This window comes from Callithrix jacchus, chromosome 1, assembly GCF_049354715.1.
Source record: "Callithrix jacchus isolate 240 chromosome 1, calJac240_pri, whole genome shotgun sequence".
NCBI classification, from domain to species: Eukaryota; Metazoa; Chordata; class Mammalia; order Primates; family Cebidae; genus Callithrix; species Callithrix jacchus.
This window is the reverse complement of record NC_133502.1, coordinates 148,061,195-148,082,511: the sequence shown is the minus strand read 5'-3', so window position 1 is coordinate 148,082,511 and position 21,317 is coordinate 148,061,195. Positions and strand designations below refer to the sequence as shown.

Sequence of the window (21,317 nt, the reverse complement as noted above, 5' to 3'; positions counted from 1 at the left end):
CTCGGGAAATCTCTGATGGTGAAAAAGCCAAATTAAATAATAAATATGTGAGCAAATGATTAAAGAACAAGAAAACATCACCACAAGTGGAAAGAGTTCTACTGGTTAATCTGCAAATCTCAATTATCTGATGATTCTGTCCATCACAAACGTTTTTAGGTGAATCTAGTCACCTTTAATCCTATATCTAAATCTGGCTTTGGGGTCCTAAGATTTTCTGTCTAGAATAGATTAAAATCTTAACAGTGCACACCAATCCAGTGATACATAACTCTCAGAATGACACTTAAATACCCTCTTGGGTAATGCAGAGTGCTGCAGAGGTGCTGGAAAATTTCTGCACTCCACACATTTGCTATGAGGTGAACCTGACCCCTAGCTTAGCCTCATGGAGCAACAGACTTGACAAAATAACCCTGTTATGGTTTACAAATACCATTTACCATTCGGCAAGCATTATCTATTGTTTCCAGTCCACTGATCTAACAGGAGACGGCACCTACCATCAAGGAGCTCAAAGTTGAGTGAAGGAGCAAAACAGATGTGTAAAAAGGTGATTATAATGAAATGTTGTAGGTGCTAGGATGTGAGTTAGTCACAGAGAACATGGAGGTGTGCACAGTCTTGGGAATTAGGGGAGCCTTCCTAAAAGAAGTGCTTTCTTGCTCAGAAAGAGCTATACTTTCCTAAGCACATCAGGCTCTTCTCTACGAGGATTAATAGAGGCTGTCAATATTATTCTATCTTACTGTAATAAAAGTATTGTTAGGTATTGCCGACCTGTGATTTTTCTCACAACTCTGGTCCTCTCAGGTAATAATAGCATATCCCATGTGTTTTACTTATTGGCATGACTACCAGGGAAGAAACTGCTTTCCCACTGCCTTGGTGCCCTGTGTAAACTGGCCTAGATAGGATTAGCTTACTCTTAGAATACTGATGCCTTGTTTTCTTGCCCTAACTACTGCCCAGGAAGGGGACTAGAACATGGGATTCCTCGCTGTGCACACAGCAAGGAAATAGAACAGGTTATCAATTCTGAGTCCAGAATGAGCATGGCTTTTTGATTTAAAATATTAGCTGTCCATTTCAGAAATTTTCCAGGATTCAAACGTAAATTTCCTGGTCTGTGGCTTCTGGAATCCAGCTTTTACGCCTTAAATGTAGCGTTTTGCCCAAGCTCAGTGTTCTAGAACATTTCCTATTTTCTTGTTCCTTGCAATTACTGGTAGCGCTTTAACTTGCATGTTTATGTTCCCACTAACATTGGAATTTTGTTTTTTTTTTTTTTGTTTTTTTTTTTGAGACGAAGTTTCGCTCTTGTTACCCAGGCTGGAGTGCAATGGCGCAATCTCGGCTCACCGCAACCTCCGCCTCCTGGGTTCAGGCAATTCTCCTGCCTCAGCCTCCTGAGTAGCTGGGATTACAGGCACGCGCCACCATGCCCAGCTAATTTTTTGTATTTTTAGTAGAGACGGGGTTTCACCATGTTGACCAGGATGCTCTCCATCTCTTGACCTCGTGATCCACCCGCCTCGGCCTCCCAAAGTGCTGGGATTACAGGCTTGAGCCACCGTGCCCGGCCCGGGATTTTGTTTTTTATCTGGGCCTAGAAATGATCAATCCTTTTAAAACACAGATGCTCTTTGTTTTTGGTAACGCCACACTTACTTTCATTGCCCTTATAACTAGGGTGACCATTGTAATTTTTTTCATCCAAACCAGGACACTGAGATGAAAAGGGAGCATTAGTAATAGTTTCACCAGGACAACAGATGTAAATTGGGACTATCCTAGACAAACTGGGATGTATGACCACCCTGCTTCTAACTGGATCTTACATATTTTCATGTTTGGATATCATTCTTAATAAAGCCTTTTTTAAAAAAAATCATTTTAAGGATTCTTAGTATTCAAGTCTCCACTCATTTTAGGTGCCTCCCTAACACTATTCTTGTAGGTACATACCTTTTTAAAATTAATGTTCATTTCCTTTAAACTTTGGGAAAAAATAACAATTCTAACTAACAGCAACTAACATTTGCAGTTACTAGAAGCCAGGCACTATTCTAGGCACTGGACAAGAATTGTCTTTTAATCCTCATAACCACTCTGTGAGATAGCAAAGTGTCAAGGCAGGAAGGAGGAAGAGTTAAGGATGTCCTGAATTGTTGACCCCTATTGTACCCTGCTAAGTAGCAACCTGTTATGAATATTAAAACCTATAGAGGAAAGACAGAGAATTATGGAGAAGTAGTAAATGCCACTTGATTTCCTTTCATTCCTAACAGCTCATTGAGAGGCTATTTGGTGTAATAAGTATATGAACCTTAACATTAGAGACCTAGGTTCGAATCCTGTCAAATGCTTATCTCTTCAGTCCTGCCCTTGCCTAATGCCAATATCTGCTTGCTTGATACAGCCATTAAATTCCTGTTGCTGCACCCTGTTTCAATACTAGTCTGTCAGACTATCAATGCTTCTTGGATTCTTGCTATTCCGACCTCGCAATCCTGTGGTAGGATGGAAGATAAATCAGTCCAAATTTTCTCACAGCATTTCTTCAGTGATTCAGGTCCTATATCCTCTTTCAAGTCATGACTTTTAATTGGAAAAAGAGATAGAAATATCTTCACCTTCAAATTATGAAAATTTAAATTCATGATTTCCAAGTCCTAGAGTTGTCTAGATTTCTTCTGTTGCATCATTCATTCCTGTTAATATACAAAAGTGGGTACTAAGCAAGGATTTGATATGTCTTAGAAAGCGATTTCATATTTCAATACATGTCTCCAAAAGATAGAACTCACATGTTATTACCTCATCACTCATCATCTAACAGTCATTAACAGGAATGTAGTTTCTTTTTTCCTTCTCATCACTGTATTTCATGGCAAGAAGTACTCAAAGAAGATGATATGATCCCTGCCCTGAAAGCAGCTTACATTCTAGTTGGGGAGATCACACCATCACCAGTGAAAGAATTTTACCTCTCTGAAGTTGGAGAACATTGCAGAATTAACCATAAGTGAAAATGGGAGCCACTGAATTTCAGTGGTCAAGAAATATTCATGTAGAGATGGAAAATGATTGTGAAGGACTTTGACACTAAGAAGTAAATTTCATGACTTTTCTCAGAGGGTTTTCAATAAATACAGAATGACTATTAGGACAGGAACAAAGAGGGCATTCAGTGTTAAGCAGAGGATCTCATAAGCAGAGAGGGAAGAAAGCACAGTATTTGGGAAAGGAAGGCAAATATACCAAGAACTCCACCAAATGTGAGGTTTAATACTAACTTCCCTGGCAAGAAGGCAAAATGAAGAACTCGGAGGAATAACAGTCTTATCTGACAGAAAGCAGTACATCAATTCCTATGAACAAAGAATTATTAAATTTTAAATAGGTAACACCCTGGTTTGTATTTCCATCCAACCAGCTTCATCACTCAGGTGTGTTTAATTTCTTAGTTTTCTGTAAGCCCACCATGTTATGTTTTGAGCCCTTTGTCCATAACTCCATCTTCAATCGGGCATATTCTTCTTTAGGTACTGCTCAAATACTACATGTTCCACAAAGCCTGCCCCTTCTTTTCCAAGCCGAGTTTGTCCTCCATTCTGTGTGCCCTCTTATTACTTTGTTCATTCCTCTCTTAGGGCACTTACCATGTTTTACTGTGATTTACTTGCTTTAGGTATTTGAATGGTTTACAAGGGTAGATTCTATAGGTCTAGCATTTTTCTATGTATGGCCCTAGCACTCAACACACAACAGGTATTCAGTTAAATGTTTGTTGAGTGAGTAAATTTATTGCATGTTTCCTTATTCAAGCACCACTCAGCAACATAATAAATGACAAATGAATTCAGTAAGCTTTACAGAATTTGCAGAAATTCTTGCCATTGAGCCTTTTCTTGTGCTGACCCTTGCTAACACCAAGTGTTTAACAATAGAATGTAAAACATCTAAAGGAGGGTTAATGAAACCCAAGTAAACATCTTTTTAGTGATTAACCTTAATACAAGAAAATCTCAACTACTTGTGAAGTATATAGAAAACACATACTGTTGAATATCTTTCTCAAATACTAAGTTTTTCACAGGAGCTGGACAGTAGTCCATTCAAGGCTGGAGTATTTATGCTCCTGAAGAATACTTGCGCTTTGGCCACCAAATGCACAGGTGACAAGACTGACATTGTTTTGAAGGTTAAGAAATTGAATGCAATTTCTTCTGGTGGAAAAAAATATTTTCTTCAGGATACAAGTTTTAGGCTTGCCCAGGAGCTTAAATAAATCCCAGCTGACTATAATAAAGTGAAGTAATATAGAAATAATTTTAGACCAGAAAAATGTAAACCTGGTTTACTACCAGTTTGATCCTTCACCATATATAAACCTTAAAATCACTCTTGTGGATTTTTAGTGGCATTGTCAGATGGTGAGTAGTGAGTTTGAAGAGATAAAGCTGGAGCCAGAACATAGAAAGCTGTGAATGCCAATCTAAAGGATTTGAACTTTATTTGGTATTCAATGGGAGTCACTGAAAATTTTTCAGTAGAAAAGTGAAAGATGGACTTGGTGGTTAATTCTTGTGATATGAGGAACTGAGCCACTTAATGTTGGGGGAAGATCAAGTGCAAGGTGTGACGTAAAAGTCTTTTACTAGAGTGATGGATATGTATTTAGAAATGGATGCAACTAACATTTAATGGAGAATTGACAGCACCAGGCTAGATATAAGGAATGGAGTCAAGCTGGTGACCACTAAGGTTGGAAGATTCATGACTGGGATGGGAGGAGATAGCTGCCCCTGATTCAAAAAAAATCTTGCTATAAGAGTCAAAGCCAAAGCAGAACTCTGATCTCAGGATTTCCCAACCAATTCTCTTTTCATTGTAGCTACTGCCTGATTTGGAATGTTAAAGCTAGTCTGAAAGATTACAAGCCTTAGCAGGTAACTTGATACGGTATAACACTCACTTATATTACCTTCAGGATTTTTTTCTTAGATCCTGGTTATAGTCTTAGCTTTTGTGCTAACTAGTTTTGTGATCTGGAGCAAATCATTTGCCTTTGACAGCTTTTATGGTTTTTCAATTGAATATTGCACAGATGTATTTCTTAACTACCATTTCTACTTGAGAGTAGCAATGTGGATACATACCATGTGGGTCCTTTACATTGTTTATAATACCTAAGATGTTTCTTTGTAAAAGGGCATCAAATTAATGAATGTAAATTGTGAGAACCACTTGTTAAAAACAATAAGGTGTTAATTTAAAAACAAAAAATACCCCCAAACTTTTAATATTAATTTAGGCTGGAGGAAAAACAACTCCCCTACCTTTTACTAGGCTTCTGATTACTTAAGAATATTATCTAACATTCATAAGTACCTGTGAACCACAGACACTTTCTACTTTATAACAAGAAAACACCTCATTTCCCAGGAGAACTTTTTTCCCCAGGCTTTCCTTCATCCTTCCTTGTAAGATTTCATATGGCAGAAGTAAAGGACAAAGGGGACCCTGAGAAACACCTTTCATATGTAAGGTTAACAAAAAGCATGGTTTGGTTTCTCTACTTTAATGGAAGGAAAATATCTACATTATATACTTATAGGTTTCCTCATCTTCTTGTGATCAATGTTACCAGTATTTGGTTCTTATTCCTGTACAAACAACTTAGAGCACTTAAGGGAGGGAAGGCAGGCAGGCAGGCAGCCCACAGAAGGAGGTTTTTTGGACTTATGGAATTCTCCCTGTACAGCACTCTGTTTCAGTATAACCTCAAAATCCTCCAGGAACTCTGGCCAGTTCTACAAAGCACCATCATACCACCTTTTCTGGGATGGTTTGCAAAATGTCTTTAGAGGCAATTCTGAAAAAATAGTTTCAAAATTAGTCTAAGTAACATTAGTATTAGCGTCACTACAGTAAGTATCTGATTTCCCAAGGGTATCATTTTAAAGGATAATAATCATTTAATCTATGAGTTATAATAAACTGTTTTAAAAGCATTCAAGTTTATTTTTAAATTACATAAAAAGAACTGTTTAAACAATGGTGCTTTTTATAACCAGTGAACTTTAAGAAAACTTGTAGGCAGGTAGGTGGGACTGAAATATTCTTGATTTTATAGTTTAAGGGCCAAATTGAGCACTATGTACGTCTGCAACAGCTATCATTAAAAACTTTTGAGGCTGCTGGACACTTGGTGAGGAATCAGAAGTTTTTTTTTAAAAGATGCAAATGAATGGAATGTGTTATTTCAAAGCTTGTTTGGCAAAAAAAAAAAAAAAAAAAAGTAATAAAGTAATAAAGCAGAATGGATGGCCCACCTTTTTTGGGCTCAAGTGATTCTCCCACCTCAGCTTCCAATGTAGCTGGGACTACAGGTGTGTGCTATGCCACACCTAGCTAATTTTTAATTTTTTTTTTTTGTAGACACAGTCTCACTATGTTGCCCAGGCTGGTCTCAGACTCCTGGGCTCAAGTGATCCTCTGGCCTCAGCTTCCCAAAGTGCTGGGGTTGCAGGCATGAACCACTGCACCCAACCCCATCTCAATTTTGTAGAGGGGCAGTATAGTATGAGAGACATAAAACCGTTTTTGTAGCTCAACAGACCTAGTTAACATTCCTGGCTTCACACCTTTGTAGATGAGTAAACCTCTGCAAATTATTTCTCTGAGGCCAGTTTCCTTACTCGTAAAATGTCTGGTGAACAGAAGGTATTCAAGAAATATCAGTTCTTTTGTGAGCCTGTTTTTTTTCAAGCTAAGGATTACAACCCATTGGCAGATTATTAAATCAATTTAGTGGGTTGCGACTGGCATATTTTGAAAACTGAAACAATAAAAAAACCTCAGAAGGGTAAGTATTGTTTGTTAAGCATATGCTAAGGTTTGATATAAATGCATTTTTTTTTACCGTGGGTTACAGCCAAATGGCTTAAAAGTCTCTGCTCTACAGAGAAATTCTCAGATTATGGGAAAAAGGCCTTAGGATTGCTGCCTTTATCCAAATGAAGGCCCACAAAATAAGACCTTAATCAAAGAGTTCCCTATTTTCTAACTTGTTGTAGTAAAAATTACACATGAATTGGAGAAGATATTTAATTGGATATGATAAAACATTGAATTCAATTTTAAGATTGGTTTCTGCATCGTACTAACTACTACTTATAAACACTTTATTGTTTATAGTTGATCAAATTCTTCTACCAATTTCTATGAAAAAGTTGGCTATTAGGTTCCATTATGGGGAAATGAGATACTTTTTAAAAGGACTATAACTTGGCTATGTGTGAAGACCACTAGAGTAATATTCCAATCGTGATGAGCAGTAAAAGTCAAGGGCTTATACAAATACAAACAGTGGTGTTCCACATTGGCTCAGTAAAAATGAGAGATACCAACACAAAGTGAGAGCTTCAAATACAGGCTTCCTTTCTCCTTCAGGTCCTTGTGTAAACCAGACTGACCTCATAATGAATCCCTAGTGCTGCTGCTAAGTTGGTGGGCTGAAAGGATAGACAATTTGGGGTTGGAGGAGTGGGGTCATATGCAGTGATGAAGAAGGGTAGAATACTGGCAATTTCAGAATTAAATGACACAGCTGAATCTTGATGTAACTGTTTCTTATATTTATAATCTCAGCTGACTATGCTGGACTAGTGATGTCAGAATTACCCCTGGAACTGAAGTTTAGGAATCTTGCTTTAAGTTAAGTGCCTGGGTGAGTTCTGATCCTCATTCAGGTTTGAATATCCTGTGTTAAAGGGACAGAGCAAGGTCCAGAAACTAGAGAAGAGGTGTAGTTCAAAAGCAATTATCCCAGCCTCACAGGTGTCCAATATCAGATACTGGATCAGACTCTGACACTTATTCAAAGTATTTCCGTCTTGGTATTATTATGTTAATGATACATAGCAGCAGAGAGCAATACTTCATACTTTCTAGTTTTTTAATGATACTAAGAAATGGTGCTGTTTCACTGGAATTTATTGGTGAGATTCAAGAAGTATGAAAGAGAAAGTCTCTTTAGATTAGACAGGGACATGAAAGGCAGCAATCAATAAGTTATTAAAAGTAGGCCAGGAGCGGTGGCTCACTCCTGTAATCCCAGCACTTTGGAAGGCCGAGGCAGGTGGATCACCTGAGGTCGGGAGTTCGAGACCAGCCTGACCAACATGGAGAAACCCTATCTCTACTAAAAATACAAAATATTAGCCAGGCATGGTGGCAGGTGCCTGTAATCCCAGCTGCTCTGGAGGCTGAGCCAGGAGAATTGCTTGAACCTGGGAGGCGGAGGTTGTGGTGAGTTCAGATCATGCCATTTCACTCCAGCCTGAGCAACAATATCGAAACTGCATCTCAAAAAAAAAAAAAGTAAACTCAGAAAGAAGTGATAAACCATCCAATGGCCTGATAATCCTTAGCTCCTGTCAGAAAGACAGCTCACACTTTCTGGGGTGCAGGTGCCCATTCCTGTGCTCAGAAAAGAGTAAAGACTAAGGCAAAAGATGATTCCCTACTATTTTAAATGAGGTTGGGTATAGAGGGAGGCTGCCTGTAATCTTAAATTCTTTTTTCCAAATTTAAAGTCTTTCTGCAGTTTGAGATAGACATAAGGTTGGTCTGAACCATCCTTGCTGTCAATGTCAGGTGTTGAGATTAGCACCACACCCTTCCCTGGGTCTGAGTCTTGCATGAGGCTTTGTCTATCATTGTCTAGAATGTGATAAAAGTAAGCATGGGAACACCACTTTGGGGAAGAAAGAGCAGCTATAAAAAGCAAAGGAATGCATAGGAGATAAAATGTCTGGGGAAAAGGATGGTAGTAACACAAGTGAGGTAGCAAGTAAATTCTCAGCTCCCCCCAGAGACCAGCTAAAAAGAAGACTGAGTCAGAGACCCCCTATCTGGCAGATACATCAGCCCTTACAATTGGAACATGCCAGGAAATGTTCTTGGTGTTTTTTTCTCCTTGCTCATTTTAGCCCAAACTCTAACAATGTTGAAAATATCTGGAAATTTTTTTCTTTTCTTTTTATCTAGAGGTTATAGGAAGGGATGAACAGAGATGAGAGACAAGACAAAAAGTGTTATGAGAGAATTCCTCATTATACATGGGTAGAATTCACCCCAGAAACCAAAGAACTTCATAATGACAAGGGAGGGATGGCACAGGGCACAAGATCTTTAAGGTGTTAGGAGACAGGCTGACAGAGCGAGCTTGATGACTGGCTTCATAAGTCTCCTACCACTTGAAATTCTGTGTTATTTATTTAAAGAGAGGCAGAGGAAGAGTTCAGAAGCCAGTGTCACAAATGAAGATATCTGGAAGAGAAGTTGAGCCACTTTCATTTTCTTACATCATTAATTTCCTTCACCAGAAAACATAGTTGGACCAAACTGCAATAGGGTTCGCCAATTGACTCCACTATGTAGTTCACCTGTAATCCTCACTAGGCCCTTATTTCCCCATCTGATAACAAAGGCTCCTGAACTCTTACTCTTTTCTCTCTAACAAACCTCGGTAATCTACACTTAGCCTTAAGGGCTCCAATTCAGGGTTATGGAAGAAACTAGTCTTCCATAACCCAACCTTTCTACACATCTCAAGTCCTTATCAGAGTTATAGGTTCAGTTTTCACATTTCCAGGGAGAAAATCTGCTCCTTGGCAGTCTTCAAACATTACCTGACATATACATTATACACCCTCAGCCCAGGGCCTCAATCTCTAACATCTCCATGAACACCCCAGCAAACAACAAAATATATCCGCTTATCACACTTCAATCCCACTTGAACATCAGTAGCCACTATCTTGATATACTTGTGTTCCAAAAGGTGATGGAGTGTCCAACAGCAGCAAAGGTCCTCATTAGGAGAGACATGTTGGCACCAATAATATTGAAGTTTGGTTTTTAACTGCATTTTTTGTCAGTTTGGCTGGGAAGATCTGGACAGCTGGAAGTGAGCTTCTCCATCATTTTCTGTTTCTTTCTTTGTATCAATTTTCCACCTGTGAAGCCCAACACCCCACCACCAAGTGCAGCTGCAATTCCTGCCACTTTGAAGCCTGCAAGGAGGCCAATAGGACCCCCTACCATTCCTCCGATGAGTGCACCTGCCACAGGCAGAGCTGCCAGCTTGTATTTTGCAGCCTGTAAAAAAAAAAAAATTCAATTTAGAAACTGAGTTGAGAATATCTGCCTGTGGTGATGTACGTTTTCCTCTCATTACTCCTGGCAATGCCTCTTTAACTCTTGGTACATAATTAACCTTACAGACTGAACTTGTAGGGGGAAACAGAAAGTATTCCACAGGTACTACAATTGCTCCAGATCTCAGAACTTAGAGAACTGAGCTAGGAAATTGATTTTACTTGCAAAACAATCAATTCACTAACTATCTAGCTGGCTTATTTAAACTGTTTTGGCAGGCACAGATTCCCCCCAAAGCTTTTATGTTGCACAGAGATTATTCTGTGCTGTGTGCCTGGGGTTAAAAGCAACATCCTATGGAAAATAGATGGTCCCACTCCATGTGTGCTGTCACATACTTACACTTTCACCCTCTGCAAATATTCCCTGGAAACACCAAATGCCTTATAGCACAGCTACTGTTTATTCTCTCTTTGAAGAAATTACTCTCCTGATAGAAGGAATGTTAGAGTAGAATATTACAACATTGATTTCTTGCACTACCTATGTGTCATTTCTTCCTTATTTCCTTAATTGCTGGTTCCCTGAACGTTGAAGAGAGCAGATCAATTGGGTTAATACTAGAGATTCCTGGGAGCCAAAGTACCATTGATTTGTCAGCAGGAGCAGAATCTTACCTTCCCCAAGTTTTTGGTTCCCTCTTCAACATTCACAGCGGCACTGTTGACATGGTCTGCAATGCTGTCAATCTTCTCCTGCTGAGACTAGATGCAAAGGAATTATGAGTGAGCGGTCCTGCTGGGGAGCAGCAGGGAGCCAACACACACTATTTTAATTCCTGTAATCAGGTCCCCGGGTACTGCAGCCTTGCCGTCTTAATATGGTTCATTAATAGCATCTGATAAACCATGTCAAAAGGACAAATTAACTTTCATAAGAAAAAGGGGGGGGGTCTTAATTATTAGGTAATAAAAGGGTGGCAACTTTACAGCAAAAAGCATCTCACACTAAAATTCACTCAAACATACAAACATATTATTCTCCAGATGAATCTACGTACAAGAAAAAAAGTCCAAATAAGCATTTACACGTCATATTGGGTTTGATGGAAAAAAACAAAAAATCAAACCCCCAAAACACCTCCCTAATTTAGCTTCTTTGAAGATTCAGTTTAAATCAGGCACATTTACCTTAGGAGTAAAATGCCCTTGGTCCAATAAATACAAATTGTTATGTTTCAGGAGCAAGACTAGAATATGGTTTGATCTACTATGAGCTCTTTCCATTTGTAACATGCAGTAGGGATCAGTGAATGAATTCACTGTTCTGTGTTTTACACCTGTGTATCTGAATACATTGTAAAATCATGACAGTTTAAAATGCTTCAGATCAAATATATTAATAAAGCATCCTACATAAAACGGCAACACCTGTGCTGGCACAACAGCAACTGTGACTCATGGAATCTCTGGGTGGAAGGAATGTTGAGGTCGGGTCAGTTCTCCTCTCTGATGTGTGAAGTCCTACTATAACATTCCTGACAAGTGGTTACTGAAGCTCTGCTTAGACACCTCCAGTGACACGAATTCATCACTTGCTGTAGGAACACATTCCTATTTTTAAATCAACTTTAGATAGAATTTACATATAACAGGTACTGCTTTTAATGGAATAGTATGATGAAATTTAGCAAATGTATAAACAACAAATGTATAAGCCAACATATAATCAACAATCACAAACTGTTTACAGACTATTTTTTTTTAATGGGCAGGAAAAAAAAAGAATCTCTCTTTGATCCTAGACAGATGCCACCTACAATGAGGGTGAAATAATTCAACTTTAATCCTGAAGTATTTGATTGCCCTTATATAACTGACCTATTCATTTATATTGACGCAGATACAAATAACACTTTTCTAATTCCAACCATCATTTCATTTGAAAACATGAAGCCCAAACAACACAGCTATTTTTTCCCACGTTTGTTTCCTCTTAGCATTACTGATATTCCTTCCCTTCTCATACATAAAATATCTTTCTTCACAGTCGTGGTACCCCTTCATTCCAGTATTCTCCACCACTATCTTGACATCTCTAACACAATCTCTAAGGAAGTTCCTTATTGGTTTTCCTTTGAATGTCTCTGTCAGAGACAAGTTTAACAATGGTTCTTAGTCTTCTTAAAACACAGATTGCTGGGCCCCGTGCCTGGAGTTTCTGATCCAGTAGGCCTGAGATGAAGCCTGAGATAATAAGCTCCCAGGTGATGCTGATGCTGCCAGTCCACAATTCTCACTTTGAGAACCACTACTATATGTGCTCAGATCAAGGGCACCACCCTTAGTGAGATAATCTGTGTTCAAATCTCAGCTAATGCCACTATGTACCCTTAGACAAATTACTCAAGCTCTCTAGCTATCAGTATTCTCATTTATCAAGTGAGAATGATGAAACTTATACCTTCATAGAGTTGAAGTGGAGATAAAATGTTTTTGGAAAGTGTGAGGGGAAAAATAGAAAAACTCATCCTGATTTCCCTAAGGAAGTGTTAACTCTCATCTTTCTATCAAAAAATAGATTTAACTATTTATTTTGATGCTTGAAAATTCTATGGCACTAAAACATTAGATATCTTTTAGCATTCATTCAATTTTTATTTTCCTTAATAGCAAAACTTATTTAAGTCGGCTTTCTTTTTCTGACTCACAGAAGAAAAAGTACCAGCACTAATAATAAACAACTTGTCTAGATTTCTGACACCCTATCATTGTTTCTATTTAGGACACCCCCAACACTTTCCATTCTTGCCTGGAAAAGTCTATGCCAGCAGATAAATCACAGGCTTAAAACTTTATCATCAGCTGTTATATGTTGATGAGTTGAAGAGTAGAGGAAAAATAGTCAATGTGTTTTCCTTCCTTCAGCCCTAAAATAATTCCAGCAAAAGGGAGGAGCCTGCCAGGATTATTGCCATTTCTGTACCCCAAGTGTGATAGTAAAGCCTCAGGGAAATACTTTTTAATATTCCTTCCTTAAAAAAGGGTTGGATATTGCAGATGCAGTTGCTGATATATTTAAAAAAAAGGAGGGGGGTTGGATATTGTACTTCTATGACTTTTTTAAAATTAAAGCAAAATTTAAAAATTATTTAAATATTTTTTCATCAAAATAATTTTGAATAACTGAAGACGCAACCACAAGAAAAAACCAATCCTGAGATCACCGATTATTTGAACTACAAAGTTCCTCATTATTGCAATCACCAGCATTTGATGAGGCTCATCCCACCTTAGGGATTAGCCCACATTTATAAGTATTTATTCATGCCATCAGAAAGCATGCTAAAATATGGGGCTGGGGTGTAGGAAGGAGGCAGAGGGCAGACAGCCCCTATCCTGGAATCAATAGGCACCCTTCGATTGTGCGTATCTGCCTTTCTCTTGTCCATGTTTTGCTTGGTTTGCGACTTCAAATTCTGCTTCTTGAGTAAGGAGGACTCAACGACCCCCACAAAGGTTTCAGTTAGGCAGCAAACTGTTGTCACAAAGTTGTCAATCATCATCAGTAGAATGCCAAACTAGACTCCATGCAGAGCTGAATGGTGTCACTACCTGTTCACTATGTCCTTGGCTCTTTTTGTGGGACCAAAAGATACATATACAACCCTGACCCAGCCTGTGAAATCTAGTTCCAGACATTAATGGTGGTTCTCACCTCTATCTACCAATGTCCCCTGAGGTTTTTGCTTCTGATTTGCTCATGTTTATTTTCATCTGCCTAGGCCTCCTACATTTGACAATCTTCAAATTCCATGACTGACATTTTATAGTTTGGCACCCGTGGCACCCCATATATGTTCTCAGTATTCCTTTAACAATGAGCTGAACTATATATAAATGTTTTGCTCATTACACTGCAGTGTTTCTCAAGCTAGAGTAATATATAGACCCCCTTTTACAGAAAAAAAAAAAATCTCAAATGACTTTAAAAATATGTCTATGGATTTCATTTTAAGGAACACTGAATTAAGTCCCCCTATTGGCCTGAAAATAACAAATCTTGATGAACAGCTATAGGAGTTCCTAAGTTTCTGTATAAACTGTGGTTTATTATACTTGTCAAGCAGAATGCAATTTGGGAATATAAATTCAAAACCAATGAATTGTTTTGTCCTTGAATGCCTGCTGGGGACACTTGTAGGCCTAGCATCCTCCATGTCAAGCAACAGTAATACGTTCAACAAATTAATCCCCAAATCCATTTATATCATTAGCAATGGTCTTCCTTAGAGAGTTCTGACAGTAGTTGTAAAGTTTAAGGTTCTTGGAAAGCTATGAGTTTATTAAGAGGGTAATACCAAAACTCTATGTACTTCCATTTATTCCTCTCTAAATTCTAGCCAGCCTTCAAAGCCAAGTTCTAATCTTAGATCTTGACCAATCCAGTTCACATTGAGCTATTCTGGTTCTAAAATCCTATGGTATATTCTATACACTCCTTAATCATATGCAATCATGTAAACAAAAAGACCCACAAACAAACTTACAAATACTATGACATACTGGCAAAATAAATGATTATACTGGCCTCAAGTAGGCAATAAGCAGAGTAAATAAGTAGGACGTTGATATCAGAGGATTCATCAGAGGATTTAGAACTGAAGGAATTCCAGTACTAAAATGCTGAAGGATAACAGTGGTGGAAAAAGCAAAATTTTTGCAAGGAGCCAAAGAAGGAATCAAAATAAAGGAGGGACAAAAGGGGGAATGCAGTTGGGGTCAGCGGAAGGGAAGAGAATAGAAAGTACTTAATAACACACATTATCTCACTTAGTCCTCCCCATCAATGTTATAAAGGTCACTGTTGTCAAATAACACCCTGAAGGTCACAAAGGTAACAAATGAAGGAATCTGATCTGATTCATTGCAACCGGTTTTTATGCTTCCAGAATAAAACTGTATTACAAAAACCATAGGAATAAGGCAAAAGGTAGAAGTCAAAACTGACTAGCAGCAAGGGTGAGTTGTTACTGAACTATTGGCCCAGGGTTCTTTAAATTCTCCATGACTAGAAATAGAGCTAGTTACAAAGTTACAGGAAGAAAAGAGGGCACTTGAACAACAAAGTCTGCAGAAAAATAGAGCAGGATGCCTAGTAGATATTAATTTATTAACATTTATTGGACCATACCCTTGATCTGTCAATGGCTTTGTAAGTTTTTTTTGTAGTGGTAAAATAAATATAACATAAATTTCCCTTTTTAACCATTTTGAAGTGTACAATTTAGTAGCAATAAGCACCTTCACAATGTTGTGCAACCATTACTACTATCTTGTAGGTTTTTTCAAATGTTTTTTCCTATTCTTCATTGAGTTTAGCACAGTGCTATGTACATAGAAAGTATTCCTTAAATACATGGTTAATTTGCCTAGATGCTATCACGTCCATGTGATAATAATGAAAGGATGTGGTCACTCTGGTTATGTTCCCAGGTCCTTCTGTGCTTAAATACAGCTTCTGTGAATCCTTGACCATGTGGTCATGAGAACTTAGTCACCCTGGGAATAATAATCAGGGGTTCTCCTTTGAGCTTTTGCTTATTAGCATTCTGTCTCATGTACTGATAAAGATTATTATAAATAGGACATTTGTATAGAGCTATGGCTACAGCCAGAGTTTTCCTGCACAAATCTCCCTTAGATTAGAGGTTATGAGCTGCATACATAATATGATCAAACATGTAACTATCAAATGGTCACAAATCTTTAATTTTTCTTTTATGTGCCTAACCCAGAAGAAAAGAAATGTGTTTGTATCAAGTAAGAACTTTGTACATGTGTAGTTTGTTTTTTAAAATCAGCTTTATTGAGGTATAATTTACATACATTAAAACACATTTTATGTGTACAGATCAATGACTTGGCAAGTGTATATATTTGTGTAACCATACATGTATACATTTTTACAAACTGCACTGGATTCAGAGATTATTAGTTTACAGTAGTTGAATAAATATTGATTCTGAAACAACAGATATTTGGGGATTCTTGTTCTATTACTTCCTTCTGTTTGTGAGTATATTAATATTGCACAGAAACCTACTCCAGAAACTTCAAACATTTTGGTGCTTCGAAGTTAGAGGCATCAAAAACAATTCAAACAATTTACTGAATTCAATTTTAGGTAACACATTTCAAGAAAATATCCACCATATAGAACATAAGCAGAGTAAGGAGCCAGTATTGAAAAGCCTAGAAATTATATTGTAGAAGGAATGTAAAAGAAGCAAGGTTCTGAAGAGAAGAAAATATGGTGGGGGTTGGGTAGAGTGAGGAAGGATGACAGTTTCGAAACCCTGAAAACTTTCACGTGGAAATAAGACAAAATTTGGTCAGTATGTAGTTTTGAGGCCAAAAATGCCAAAAAGAAGTTATTATAGGGTAGACACTTCTAACCCTAACTCTTCTAAGAGTTACAGACTCCAAATATAACGGTTTAAGTATCAAATATCCTTGTGCTATAATTGTTCCAAAAGAGGCTAGAAGACCATTTATTTGAGAAGTTGGGACAAGAGTAGAGAGATTAGATTAGTTGGCCTCTTGAGGCTTTTCCCATTCCAATTGTGATTGTGTGATCTAGGAACTTCTCATTTAAAACTAGATCTCAGGGAAACCATAACTCAAAGAAAGACCCCAAAATCATGGTTTAATGGAGAACAAAGAACTAAACCTAGACAGAACTGCAAGCAGAAACAGGTATGTCTGTGTGGACACACATAGATAAATATACATACACACATGTATTCATACATCCTACCTTCCCATAACTCTTGGGAAAGACAAATAGGAACAGTTTAGAAAAATGATGGAAAATCTGTCTTTCCCACCAAATCCACTTTGTGCTTCCTAATCTATGTTAACAGTATCAATGACACCCAATTGTGCAGAATAAAGGCGATATGCCTTAGCTTTGGCTCCATCTTCCACCAATTTCTGCTAAGTCCCCCCAGAAATATCTTCCGGCTGTCCTTTACCTTTACACTGGTATTGTCATTGCTCCAGGTGAACTCTTAGAATTGCTTCCTAGCCAGTCATCTTTTCCATGACCTCCTCCTCTCTTAGGCCATTATTAACAAAGCCAACAGTGATCTTTCTGAAGCACAGACTATATTTCACGACTCTAACCTGCTCAAGAATCCGTATTAGGCTCCTTAATGCCTACAAAGTAAAGTACGAATTCTTTGGCATGGCATTCAAAGCCATCACAATCTGGCCCTCACCCTCCTATCTTGCCCATAGTATCTTATACTTTGGTTATACAGCAGTACTTGTCATTCTGGAACAGGCCATACATTACTCCATATCTTTGTTCAGCTTCTCAAATATACCCATAACTCCCACCTGTGGACATGTACTCATTTTTCAGGGCTCATACAAATACTGTCTACCTGTGTGAAGCTATACTTAATGCTTCCACCTCATGACCCCTCCCTCTCTCCCTTGGAATTAAATGCTTTTCCTTGGAGCTAATAATACTTCTCTTCCTTCTTGCTTTTGCATTTGGTCATTATGCTTGAAAGCTCAGTTTCTGGGGTGCAGGCCTATTTCTACTCACTGTTAGAATCCTCAAAGGCGGCGGGGCATGATGGCTAACACCTGTATTCCCAGCATTTTGGGAGGCCGAGGCTGAGGGATCATGAGGTCAGGAGTTTGAGACCAGCCTGAACAACATGGTGAAACCCTGTCTCTACTAAGAATGCAAAAATTAGCCAGCCATGGTAGTGCACATCTGTAGCCCCAGCTACTCAGGAGACTGAGGCAGAAGAATTGCTTGAACCCGGGAGGTGGAAGTTGCAGTTAGACGAGATCATGCCACTGCACTCCAGCCTGGGTAACAGAGTCTCAAAAACTCCATCTTAAAAACAAACAAACAAAAAAGAATCCTCAAAGGCAGAGAATGGGCTTCATTTATTTCTACATTCAATCTGAATATACCCTCAATGTTAAGCATCTAACACAGTGCCTTTACACAACAAGTGACTAATAAATGTTTACTGAATTAATCTGGAATTTGAGAACAGTTAAACTTCTACCTATGGCTCAATACCAGTCTTAAAAATTTTAAGTTCTATTAAAATTCTAATTAAAAGCCTAATAACTACAAAAGCTTCTCATTCTAATAACCTAACAATTCTGCATCCAAACAGTTATATACTTACATTCACTAGGAGAGAGAAGTCAGTGACCAGTTGGCTAAGTTCAATTAAGTCCTTTAAAAGAAAGGGAGAGGAAGTTACTTTTATGCCTCACAGCTACCAAAAAGAAAATATTTTTTAACATACCGCTTCTAAGGTTTCCCATGATTCTGCAGCATTTTGATCTTGAGGAATTTCAGGTAAGGCATATATCTGAGTCAAACTCTGAGAACTAGCTTCAGCTTCAGTAGTGTGAAATGCTCCTGGATGAACATAATAACCCCATGTTTAGAGTTTATTTGCCTTGTTAGAAAGGAGATAGCATAAATTGATTTCATAAAACAAATGCCACATAAAATGCCATAATTAAATTTAGGCTAAAAGGAAATTGATTATTCTACAAAAATAGAATTGTTTGGCTGAGTGGAGTGGCTCACACCTATAATCTCAGCACTTTGGGAGGTTGGGGCAGAAGGATCACCTGAGCCCAGAAGTTCAAGACCAGACTGGGCAACACAGTGAGACCTTATCTCTACAAAGAAATTAAAAAATTAGCCAGGTGTAGTGGCACACGCCTATAGTCCCAGCTACTTGGGAGGCTGAGATGGGGGGATCACTTGAGCCTGGAAGGTCGAGGTTGCAGTAAGTGGTGATCATGCCACTACACTCCAGCCTAGGTGACAGAGCAAGATCCTGTCTCAAAAAAAAAAAAAAAAGAAAAAGATTTATCCATGGGGCATCTTGCTCCTAGGGTTAACACATTTTTTTTTTTCTTAAAAAGAATTTTTTTTTTTTTTAATTGAAACACAGTCTTGCTATGTTGCCCAAGCTGGTCTTGGCCTCAAGTGATCCTCCTGTCTCAGCTTACCAAAGTGCTGGGATGACAGGCGTATGCCACAACACCAAGCTTACACACACTGTACACATATTTTTTGAGACAGAGTCTTGCTCTGTCGCCCAGGCTGGAGTGCAGTGGTGTGATCTTGGCTCACTGCAACCTCTGCCTCCCAGGTTCAAGCGATTCTCCTGCCTCAGCCTCCTGAGTAGCTGGGACTAGAGGCACACGCCAAGACACCGAGCTAATTTTTTGTATCTTTAGTAGAGACACGGTTTTACCATGTTAGCCAGGGTGGTCTCAATCTTCTGACCTCGTGATCTGCCTGCCTTGGCCCCCCAAAGTGCTGGGATTATAGGCATAAGCCACTGCGCCTGGCCCCACATATACATTTTTTAAATTTATACAGTCATCTAAAGTATGGCTATGAATAACATCTATCCAATCTTAATAACTAGGGCAGATGTAGAAGCAGCACCAAAGGAAAACTATTCTACTTGGCCAATGTTCCAAGGAGACATACCTATATAAATAGGTTTAATACTTTTCATCCTTAAACTTCTATTTGGCTATTTCAGTAGTAAATAACAGATACAGAAGGTGTTTAAAACCAGAAAGTAATGTGTTTTTATTAAGGAAATCAGTCACTATTGGTAACAATAAGACTGTCACCAAATATTCTTACCATATGTGTCCTTTTTGTCACTACTCTTCTCCTCAGAGTCAATCTTTTGGCCCATGCCACCATTGCTTCTACTTCTTTTGAGTTTTAAAAAGGGATCAACCTACTAGTTCTTTCCCCATTAAACACTGCTATGATAATAAATTAATTCACACTTTAAAATATACCTTCAAGTCTTTATTTCCTCATATTGGTTTTACCAATCATTCATTAACTGAGTTGACATTTATTAAGTGCTTACTACATGCCCATCAGTGTGGTGAGGTGCTGCAGACACAATGGCAAACCATAAAAAGTTTGGAGAAGGCAACATAGTACAGTGGTTAGGAGCCTAGGCCTAGTCAGAAAGACTTGAGTCAGAATTCTGATTTGGCTATTCATTAGCTGTTTGCCTTGGGAAGGTATTTCATCTCTTCAGCTGGTTTTTGTCATTTGTAAAATAAGGTGATATTTACTTTGCACAGTACCTGGGTTATACACAAAGTATAAGTGCTCAATAAATTAGTTACTACTGCTGCTACTATTAACAGATCTTACCATAAAATGTGTGATAGAGACATATTAATAATCAAGTTCAGTCAGTATAGTCTAATAAGAACTGTAATATTGGTAAGTACAAAGTGCTAGGTGGGTACAGATGAGAGGTATTTAACCTAGGCTGGAGGGGAGAGTGGTCAGAGAAGGCTCTGAAGCTGAAGCCTGAGGATGAACTGAAATTACTATATAGGTGAACTGCAGCAGGGGTGGAAGGATAAGCAAAGAGTATTCAGTTCAGAGAGAGCAGTATGTGTATAAGCTTAGGGACTGAGAAATGTTTAGTATAGCTGACTATGATAAGGAGAAAAGCAAAAACTAAGGCTGGAAATCTACTTTGAGATTATTCATGGCATTTGTAAACTATGTTAAACAGTTTTGTTTTTCACAAAAGATCAATACATTATTATTAAAAATAGATGGAGACAGAAGGTGCCATAATCAGATTTTACATTTACAGAGGAAACTATGGCCACAGTGCAAAAACACATTAAGGATGGAGTTGAAAGGTGACAAAATTAGAGAGTAAAAAACCAGTCTGAAGGCTTTCTAATACATCCAGTGTAAAGTGATGGTGATCTAAGATATTGACAGTAGAAATGGAAACAAGAGATCTGAAGGTTACTATCTCCCCTTCACTTCAAGTTCAAAACACCACTTAGATTTTCTGAGTACCCACTGAGTATTGTTTTAGGGTACCAGGGATAAAAAGTAATTAACACAGAGTATATATTCTCAAGAAACTTATATTCTAGAAGAGCCAGACATACAAAAAAAAATCATAAAACAATAGGAGACTGCATTGGTATCTATCTAGAATCAGACATAGATACATAAGTATTTTATGAGAGTTCAGAGCTATGGGTGGCATCTGATCCAGTTTGATATGGTATGTA

General features: G+C 38.2%; 1 protein-coding gene across 3 annotated transcripts in view; it reads right to left on the bottom strand.

Moving 5' to 3' along the window:
• Nucleotides 1-1,645: 1,645 nt before the first annotated feature.
• Nucleotides 1,646-21,317, bottom strand: part of STX17 (syntaxin 17) — a 71,455-nt gene continuing 51,783 nt past the window's right edge. For all 3 annotated transcript variants that reach the window (XM_017975027.4, XM_078373396.1, XM_002743138.7), the window contains exons 5-8: nt 18,518-18,633; nt 18,395-18,445; nt 10,851-10,937; nt 1,646-10,173 (exon numbers count right to left, since the gene is read on the bottom strand). In XM_017975027.4, coding sequence (XP_017830516.3) covers nt 9,934-10,173; nt 10,851-10,937; nt 18,395-18,445; nt 18,518-18,633 — 494 coding nt within the window. In that variant the 3' untranslated portion in view covers nt 1,646-9,933. The remainder of the gene's footprint in view (nt 10,174-10,850; nt 10,938-18,394; nt 18,446-18,517; nt 18,634-21,317) is intronic.